General features: G+C 32.0%; 1 protein-coding gene across 1 annotated transcript; it reads left to right on the top strand.

The window, feature by feature from the left end:
- Window positions 1–2,852: 2,852 nt before the first annotated feature.
- Window positions 2,853–6,149, top strand: LOC126692334 (glycerol-3-phosphate 2-O-acyltransferase 6). Its single transcript, XM_050387911.1, has 2 exons — window positions 2,853–3,565; window positions 4,979–6,149. The coding sequence occupies exons 1-2, from the start codon at window positions 2,939–2,941 to the stop codon at window positions 5,846–5,848; spliced, it is 1,497 nt and encodes a 498-aa protein (XP_050243868.1). The 5' UTR covers window positions 2,853–2,938; the 3' UTR covers window positions 5,849–6,149.
- The last annotated feature ends 4,711 nt before the right edge of the window (window positions 6,150–10,860 follow it).

Raw genomic sequence — 10,860 nt, 5'->3', positions numbered from 1 at the left:
ACAAAATTTAATAAAAAACTTGAATATATTGACATTACAAAATATCATGCAAATACATAAAATTTTATAATTTCACCCTCTACCGTCTGTTTTGAAGGGAGAAGTAAATTGGTCTTTTAATATTAAATCTCATTAGACTTAACCCTAAAACAAACGAAAAGGGGTTAAGTGTTAGAAATATATAATTTTGGGAGTCAAACTTGTATTTCAATAATTTATGGAGTAAAGTGTAACATGAAGTATAGTTTAGAGTGAAAAAAATATAATTTTCTCTTAATAATATGCAGTTGGTTAGACTAATTAGAGGTTGTAGTGTATATAAATAAATACATATATATATATATAATTTAATTTATGTATTTTTATAATTTAGTTTTTTTAATTTTTATATGTATCTTACTTATAATATTTGTTATTTATCTCTCTCTTGGCACTCTCTTAGCTACCTTCCATTTTCTCTTTCATTTTTATTTCATTAATGTTGAAGTCACCTTATATTACAACCCTAAAACCAGTGGCGGCTCCAGAAATTTTTTTTAAAGTGGTTACTAAGAAATTTAAATTATACAAAATTTAATAAAAAACTTGAATATATTGACATTACAAAATATGCATGCAAATACATAAAATTTTATAATTTCATTCTACAAATTTTCATATTTTGAATTCGTTACATAATAGTTTCATCACCAATGCTATAAGTTATATCTCATTAATATACATAACTAAACAATCATTCATCCAATATTGTGTTTGTAGAATTACTCAATTGAGATGAAAATTCAACTCAACTTTAATTTTTGTTGTTGCATCATTTTTGTTGTATGCATATCATTAAAAAATCTTTCTTAATACTTTAATTTTGTTTGTGTAACTAGTGTTACTCTATTAACAATTCAATGTGTAAAAGCTGTAAATACATTGCCTTACTCCAATGATTGTAATATAAAATAAATAATTTGATACAAGGTATTTTGAAAAATGATTGTATAAAATAAAAAGGATACATTCTTATACTAAAATAGACAAAAAAAATTTCACGTTGATACGAATATCACGATAAGTGTGCGTTTGGGTTTTGCGTCTAGCTCCTGCGTTTGTGTTTTTTGCTTTTTTTTTTCCCTCAATGCCTCTTGCACTGTTCATGGAACATGAATAGTGCATTTAGGCTTATAAATAGTAACATGCACTGTTCATGCATGTAGATTACACTATGCAGGAGTATTATGCACTATTCACGCACTGTTCACGGGACCTACAATCACTTTATTAAAAAAAATTTTAAAAATTGGTTTCACAATACTATTTACACATTTAAAAATTATTTTATTACTGTATTTTTAATTTTTAATAAAATAAATTATTTTTAAACGGACTCTAATTCAATAACTAATATAACTTATAATTTTAATTTTGAGCTTTAATGCCTTTTACACGAGACCCAAGGTCCCGTAAAAAAAGTGAAGTCAGTAACTTGTTTCGTCAATTTATTATCTAATAGTAGTGTACTATCCAGTAGTCTATCATCTATTGGTATTTCAAATTCTAATAACTTCATTCACGTGTGGTAAAGGGCCGAACAACAAGGGAGAAAAAAAACAAAAAACAAAAAACAAAAAACAAAAAACAAAAAAAACAAAAACAAAAATGACAGAACTGAAGAATACAAAGCACTAGAACTGAGCAAGAAGATGACAATAAAGGGCTGAAGAAGAAGCTGACCAAATTTCGTCTAAAGGATTTTATTTCAGAATGGTCAAAAAAAAAATATATATATATATATATATATTTTTAGGATGGTCACTTTTTTTCTTTAAAGTATACAAATCATAAAATTTTAAATATATTATATATAATATTTTTTTAAAAAAAAAAATATTTTAGGTCAGGGTGGTCCTGTGACCACCCTGCCTTCAACTCGGCGCCACTGCCTAAAACTGTGGACACTCTTCAAACCACACCCGATGGCCATGTTAGCAAATGCAATAGCCGATTTATTAGGACAGTACCGAAATTAACAGCCCAACCACTACTGTAGTTTCAGAGAGAGAGGGGAGCTCAAAAGTTGTCATTACTAGCAGTTTAGCATTTAAACCTCACAAGGGTTAAAACAATTCAAAGCTAAAAAGGTTGTCATGATCACTAGCAGCCTTGCATTTAAACCCTCAAGGGTTAAAAGTTAAAACATTCAAAGCTCTTATTTTTCCCCATTGTTCAATCAATAGAGCACACAGTTCTTTCTACCATTAATTATCACCATTCTTGATTGACAAAAAGCTCTACATGTATGATGGCACTGAATTGGTGGACCCTTGATGCAAGGAAATGGCATTGATGAAGAAAAATAAGGAATTTTACATATTATATAGCCAATGAAAACAGCTATAAAGCTCACCTATCCCCCCCCCCCCCCCCAACCCAAAAAAAAAAAAATATATATATATATATATATATATAAAACCAGAAAATGTAGCTAAAATTATAAACTTCTACCCAAACACACAAGCAAAATATAGCTCAAACTATGAAGTTCTTGAGGCAAATACAAAGCCCTTGATGAGCTTAGCCAAGCTTTAATGAGTTGAGTGGCCGGCGCCTATTAACTAATATGTAGGCTAATTGAATGAATTGTTGGTGTTGGTATTGACCTCCAACTACTACGACCCCTCATTCACAACTGCCCTAATTTCTACGACAAAATTTTCTAGCAATTGTCTAAAGTAACCTCTCAGCCCTAATAACTTGAATACTACAATCTCTCTCCCTCTCAACCACATAAATATTTTTCATGCTATTAGTAACTCCCATCTCTCTCCACTCCTTTTAAAACCCCCTCTCATAACATAGACTTTGTTCATACACTCACCCCCACCAACAAAAAAAAAAAAAAAAAAAAACCATAAACTCTCTCATTTTTTCTTTTTTCTTTTACTATCTTATGGTCATGGGGGCTCACCGTCGATTTGAACCAATATCAAAATGTAGCTCCGAAGGGAGATCAAATCAAACTGTGGCTTCAGACTTAGATGGCACACTTTTGGTGTCACGTAGTGCTTTCCCATATTTCATGCTTATTGCTCTTGAAGCTGGTAGCCTTGTAAGGGCACTAGTGCTTTTATCATCAGTTCCATTCGTATATTTCACGTACTTATTTGTTTCTGAAGCTATTGCAATCCAAACCTTTGTGTTCATTACTTTTGCGGGGTTGAAAATCAAGGACATTGACCTTGTTTCAAAGTCTGTCCTCCCTAAGTTTTATGCTGAGGATGTGCACCCAGAGACTTGGAGAGTGTTCAATTCCTTTGGGAAACGATACATTATTACTGCCAATCCTAGAATCATGGTGGAACCATTTGTTAAGACCTTTTTAGGGGCTGACAAGGTGATTGGTACAGAGTTGGAGGTAACAAAATCTGGGAGGGCAACTGGGTTTGCTAAGAGACCAGGAATTCTTGTTGGTGAACACAAAAAAGCAGCCATTGTTAAGGAATTTGGCACCAACGACTGTCCCGATTTGGGTCTTGGAGATCGAGAAACTGACCATGATTTCATGTCTCTTTGCAAGGTTTGTTCTCATAATCAACCACTCATGATTTCCTCTTTTTCTTAGCTAAGATTATAACACACTCATTATTATCTAAATTTATTACAGGTTTGGTGAGAGCGTTCATGGCAATAATGTCTTGTTCTTGAAATTTTTAAAACCAAAAAAAATAAAAAAAAATCTTATCTTGAAATGTTTTTGTAAATAAACTTCAAATGGTTTTATTTGAATTCTCTAACGGTTACACATCACTAGAACTAAACACAAACTTCAATTTTATTATAAATCAATTAAAAAAATATGTCACATCATGAAAAAAATTGTGAAATTTTTTTGTATCATTTGAATTATTAGTTAGTATAAAATAATATTTCCCTCTTATTTGATGTAACTCTTTCTATAATAATGATTCTTGCCTCTAATTTGTGATTAATGAACTACAAAGAACATTTATTTCAAACTATAAAGACAACTGACACCCACAATAAGTTCTTCATGTACAACCCACTCTTTTTATTAAATCCAAGCTAAATTTTATGCATCTCCTCATAAAAGAATTATGAAGCAATAATTTACGTGTTGCTATGTGGATCTCATCATTAATTTCCTTGGCACAATCCTTGTGACCTCTCTCTCTCTCTCTTCTTTACAAACTGTCAATTAGGTGTAACCAATAACATCAAAACAGAATTTCTGCTTTTTATATAAATACACAAATGTGTGACTTATAAAATAAAGTGTGCTCCTGTTGTGGATGCTACCCAATAATTGTTGAGTTCCAGTGAACCGTTAGAGAAAGAAAATGCCCACCATATCCAAGGGTTTATTTAGTAATTTTAATTCAATCAACTGATCAAATCTTGTTTGTTTGTTTGTTTGTTTATGTAGATAAAATTAATTAGTACTTTAATTGAATAGTTAGAACTTAGGAAGATTACCGTGATAATTATCTAAACAAAAAGTCTAAAGAAGCAAAATTTATCATAAATTATTTTCATAACTATAGATGTAGTCTGTTACAATTAATGCATATTAAAAGCGGCTTAAGTGATGGGTCCATAAAATTGATGTTAGTTTAATTATAACTTTACCATTTATAAATAATAAAAATAAAAAATTGTGAAAAGAGGCGTGTCCTCATAGAATTGTTCTTATCTAAATCCATTAAATCAAGTATGCAAATTTCAACAGTATTATGGATACATAATCATTCACACTCCAAATTTCACAACTTACTGCCTTGTGTAATTGTAAGTGGATTAACGAAAAGTTGTAAGTCACACAAGTCATTAATAGGTAGAAAATATCAACCACTTACAATTACACAAATCAACAAATTGTAAAATTAGGAATGCGATTGAGTTCGACTCTATAATTGTTCATTAAGTATGTGAATAGCCCATAATTTTGACTTTTATCTTTTATCAAGTGCAGGAAGGTTACATGGTGCCAAAAACCAAATGTGAGCCACTACCAAGAAACAAGCTATTAAGCCCAATTATTTTTCATGATGGCAGGCTAGTTCAGAGACCCACCCCTCTAGTTGCCCTTTTAAGCTTCTTATGGATGCCAATTGGTATTGTCCTCTCCATCCTCAGAGTCTACCTTAATATCCCTTTGCCTGAAAGAATTGTCTATTACAACTACAAGGTACTAGGCATTAAACTCACTGTTAAGGGTACCCCTCCACCTCCACCTAAGAAAGGACAAAGTGGTGTCCTATTTGTTTGCAACCATCGTACAGTTTTAGACCCAGTTGTTATAGCTGTTGCCCTTGGAAGAAAAATTAGTTGTGTCACATATAGTATAAGTAAATTTAGCGAATTGATTTCGCCAATTAAGGCAGTTGCATTGTCAAGGGAAAGAGAGAAAGATGCGGCTAATATTCAACGCTTGCTTCAAGAAGGAGACTTGGTTATTTGCCCCGAGGGAACCACTTGTAGAGAGCCATTCCTATTGAGATTTAGTGCACTATTTGCTGAGCTAACTGATAGGATTGTGCCTGTTGCAATTAACACTAAGCAAACTGTGTTTTATGGGACTACTGTACGTGGGCATAAACTGTTGGACCCTTATTTTGTGTTCATGAATCCAATGCCAATCTATGAGATCACTTTCTTGAATCAACTTCCAAAGGAGCTCACTTGCAAAGGTGGGAAATCAGCCATTGAAGTTGCAAATTACATTCAAAGGGTGCTTGGTGGAACATTGGGCTTTGAGTGCACAAATTTGACTAGGAAGGACAAGTATGCTATGCTTGCAGGAACAGATGGCAAGGTTCCATCTAAGAAGGAAAAGGCTTAAGATTTGGACAAAGCAAATCCCAATCATTCTCTATATTGGGTTTTTTTTTTTTTTTTTTTTTTTTTTTTTTTTTTTTTTTTTTTTTTTTTTTTTTTTTTTTTAATGTCAGAAAACGTTTTATTATAACAATAAAATTGATTGTGATGATTGTTGCAAAATGACCGTTTATGGTTTTTTTTTTTTTTTTTTTTTTTGAGTAGCCGTTTATGTTATTGTATACTTTTTAGTTTGATGTATACAAAATATATTTTAGTTTCTGCTATTGGGTCAGTGCCCAAATCCACTGTATTTTGCCCCATTACATTTTGTGTTCTAGAGACAGCAGCAACAATGGTGATGGTGAGATGTGACAAGCGTGGAAAAATTAGGTACTCGGTGTATTTATGGCATTAATGGCATTTCTGTTTTAACATGCATGTTAGAAGACCAACCCCAAATTAAAAGAATTGGTAGTTGTCTCTTTTGAAGGTTTGGTTGGGTTGGGACTGAAAGGTTCGTTATTGTTGTCCATTAATTGTGGGACCGGCTTGAATCAAGAGGTCACATATAGGGAGGAAAAAATATTTTATGATAAAAAAAGTCAAACTCACCTAATAGTAATATATGTACCATTTCTGTCTTAATATGGGGTTTATAATGGACAGGAACGTCTCCCCCAATAGGAGAGTAACAAGCGATGAAATGTCACTATGCTAATAGTAATAGATTAATAGTAATTGTCTGTTTGATAAGAATGCAGTTTCAAACCGACCTTTTTAAAGTATTTACATTTTTAGATTCCGAAAACAAATTAACCTAGTTATTTAGAGTATCCACAGCAGTGGAGATATAATTTTAACTATTTAACATTATCAAAACTTATTTTATCTATTTTATTTACATGCATGCTGCAGCAGCTGATCTATTTTAACTTTCAATACAATAAAATAATATAAATATCACAATAAAATAATATAACCACTACAATAAAATAATATATCCTACTACCAAAAAAACCAACCACAAACACCTCTACCATCAGACACAACCACCACCACCACCACCACTGGTCCACAGCAGGAATAAATAAAAAAAAAAAAACCAATTCTCTAATCTTTTTCCATAGCCACAACCACTAGCACCACCACCAGCAGTCCACAGCAGGAAGGAAAAAAAAAATCCAAATCTCCAATCTTTTTCCTCAACCATGGCCACAACCACCACTAGCACCAGCAGTCCACAGCAGGAAAGGAAAAAAAAAAAAAAAAAATCCAAATCTCCAATCTTTTTCCTCAGCCACGGCCACAACTACAGCCACAACCACCACCAACACCACCAGCAGTCCACAGCAGACAAAAAATAAAATAAAAAAAAAAAAAAAAAAACCATGACGAGCTAGCACCGATCACGTCGGCAAGCTGGGTCAGCACAAGGGGTGGATCGGCGGCTTGGGTGATCGGAGTTGAGAGAGTGAGAGATCGGAGTGACAGTGGCGGCTTGGGTGATCGGAGTTGAAAGAGTGAGAGATCGAAGTGAGAGAGTGAAAGGCCGGCCGGAGTGAGGGAGTGAGAGGCCGGAGAGACAGAGAGAGTGATGTTCAGAGATGAGAGAGAGAGAGAGAGAGAGAGAGAGAGAGAGAGGATTATTTTAACCCGGGAGTGATTAAAATATATATATATATATATATATATTATATTTTTTTTTTTTGCTCCTCATGAACAGTGGAGCTAAAATTTTTAGATTTAGCTCCACTGCTGGAGCATCATTTTAGTAGCAGTGTAGCTAAAATATAGAAATATAGCTACACTGCTGCAAATGTTCTTAACCAATGGATTAACTTATGTTAATTATACAGTTCTAAGTTAACACAGATATATTATGTCATTGAAACAGTGCGAAAAATAAAAAATACAACGATATGATAATCCAGAAAAACCAAATCGATAAAAAATTTGGAAAGGATTTAACTTAGCTATTCTTAAAGTAAAACAGATCCATTATGAAAGAATTGAAATTTACATAATAGCGACTTAGACTACTAATTTCTTATTGTTACCTTGAGTAGGAAACTTATTACCACGACCATGTGACAGCTCTGAGTCCACGGACTACTTCTTTCTTAGATACACAGTAACCACAAGTACTCCCACTTGTGTTTCTCTTTAAGCTCTTTATGCAGCAACTAAAACGATCATCAAGCTCTTGATATGAATCTTGATTCTTGATAATCCTAAGTATATATGAAGGCAAATACATCTAGATCTCACAAGAGATTTATACACACAACATAAATAACAACAGTAAAACATGGTTAGGGTTTTTCCTTTTATACTTAAGGCAAAACATAAAACCCTACACATCAAACGGGCTTGAACTTGAGTTGAAAATTTCTATAGAAAGACAATTTGCATGAGCTTCGATCGATCGAGTCTAATTTTCAATCGATCGAACTTTGCAAATTTACATAATAAATCCTGCAGTACACTCGATTCTAATTTTACACAAAAACATACTTTGAGCAGCCTAAATCTAGACTAAATGTTTAGATCATGGTTTGCCAACATTACACGTTAAAGTTCTAATACATTAGTTCCTAATTCCTTAGAACCTAACAAAGTACAATTTCCTTCTTAGCATAAATCTTTTGGACTTTTTTTTTTTTTTTTTTTTTAATTTTACATAATTTAAATGGTCCTTTAGAATTATTAATATATATATATATATATATATATATATATATATATATATATATATATATATAAAATTATATAATTTGACCTATAAATTATCTCAAACAACCTCATTAAAAATTGGTATATCTATTTGGAAAAAGTTACTAGTTTGGAAGAGACTTCTTCTAACCTTCTATGTGCCGATTAAAAAAACTATCTATAAATACTTTTAATCGCATGAATTTTCTAATGAATCATGTAACTTATCTATATATATAATAATAGGTAAAGTAGAGAGAAAATCCAATGAATTTTCAAATTGAAATTCAATTAAAGTCTAATTTTGCGCCACGTGTTTCATATAAGTTTTTGAATTTTTGTGCTAAGTGTGTTATTGTATCAATTAAGTTTTCTTAATTTTGCTGCTAAATGTGAAAACCAAGGAGATTATAATAAGAACTTGGTTCGGGTATAATGCATCCAGCATAAGAACTTTGCTTGGGTACAATGCATCCAGCCATTAAGATGGTAACACATGACTTTTTTTATAGGGATGAAATGCACTGAGTTTGCTATTCATTAAGAGAGAGAGAGAGAGAGAGAGAGAGAGAGAGAGGATATGCACGTAATGAACCATAGACATGATACTTATTGCCATACCCCTTACTAATCAATGGAAAGTAAAGCGCTTCTATTTATTGTACAGTTTCTATGAATATTGATCTTAGGTTTTTATAGTTTGCAATGTATATAGTTGAAGGTTTAACTTACACACGACCCTACCACCCCATTAGCAATTTAGCATACACAGTTATTCTCACATAAACTTGAAGAGTTGAAGTGCTTGGGTCCTCTGGCATAGGTTAAATTTTTATTCTAGGTTTTCTTCTTCGCCCTCTTCTGGTAAATCTTTCTCTCTTGTGTTTTCAAATTTTAATGTGACCATTAAAATGATTTTGAGATTACGTGGGTTCAAAGTTATGTTGAAGGATTTGGAATTGTTGGTGGAAGTTTGTCAACGAAACAGTACATCAAACAAAAACCTTATTTTGTTTAATAAAAATTTTGCAAACCTTTGAGCACGCTGTTAGCTTATGGTTGTTCTTTTTAATGGTTATGCGTTTGAAGGTTTTCTTTAATTTAATAGAATTTGTCTTTTTAATATGAAAAGATATAAGACATTAAACGCAATGGAAGGACCGATATAAGCCCAAAAAGACTATAGATCCTTGGAAAACAACACCATCGTCAATATTGGAGCCCATACATGGCCTAAAACCATCATCAACTGCTCCATCCTTTATTATAAATTTGTATTTTATGTATGTTTTCCTCTCATTTTTTGTGGGTTTAAATTGAGTATATGAAATTTACTTTTTTATATTAGAGTATTGTTACTGGTGCTTTGTCTCCATTTTATTATTTTCCAAGCATTTCAAGATATTTTCTGCCATTACAAATTGACTCTCTCCATATGTGTCTTTTGATATAATTATGTTTGGATATCTTCATCTAGACCCACTAAAATTAGGGGATTTGAATGGAAGAACAAAAACATCTGGATCTCTTTTGAGACCGTAAGATCCATAGGTCCCCTTTTTTTTGTTGATTAAGATTTGTTTTGTTTTTGCATTTTGGATATCTATGTACTTCAATTTAAAATATAAAATAAAAAAAATAAAATAAAATAAAAACTATGTACTTCAATTTGGCTTATGTATCATCATTTTTTATTTAGGAAATTTGACATTAAATGGATTTCTACAAAAGCTGAAGTTTCCTTTACTAATGCTTGACTCTTGAGGAGATTTCCTAATTTTACACGACTAGATCATTGTTAATTTTTCTTCTGTTTCGTTTGAATTAACCACAAAAATATAAATGTCTTGTCTTGACAAATGCACAACTTAGCTGTTAGCAGAAAATAGTTTGATGCAAAGGATGTAATGCCATTTATTGTTGATGGATTTCAGTTGGATTTACACATATGCGGTTATGAATTTCAGTTTGATATCTTCTTATCCTTTTGACTCTCCATGGGACTATGCATTTGAAAGTAACTGTAAGGATCAAGTTTTAGAGAAAGGTATTTTGTGGACATGAAATTGACTTCAATGATATAGTTCTATATCCATTCTACAATTATTACTCTGGATAGGGATTTATAGTAGTCACAGTATCTACAATAGTTATACCTATAATAATATATACATATGGGGTATCCCTAACTCTAAAAATTTGAAATCTTCTATCATTTACTCTGCTACTTCAAGTGACTTGCATATACACATTGGAGATCTGCACTTGCACTCATTAGCATTTTAAAATATAGTGGAAAATTGATTTCAGTATCATTTCTTT

The sequence above is a fragment of the Quercus robur genome, chromosome 7 (genome assembly GCF_932294415.1).
Source record: "Quercus robur chromosome 7, dhQueRobu3.1, whole genome shotgun sequence".
In the NCBI taxonomy this organism is placed as follows: domain Eukaryota; kingdom Viridiplantae; phylum Streptophyta; class Magnoliopsida; order Fagales; family Fagaceae; genus Quercus; species Quercus robur.
This window is presented reverse-complemented; position numbering and strand designations above follow the sequence as displayed.

What these genes read in the sequence shown, in the direction of transcription:
- LOC126692334 (XM_050387911.1), top strand. Translation starts at nt 2,939, where the DNA reads ATGGTCATGGGGGCTCACCGTCGATTTGAACCAATATCAAAATGTAGC. An exon ending in ATTTCATGTCTCTTTGCAAG is followed by an intron (nt 3,566 to 4,978) that starts GTTTGTTCTCAT and finishes TATCAAGTGCAG; the next exon opens with GAAGGTTACATGGTGCCAAA.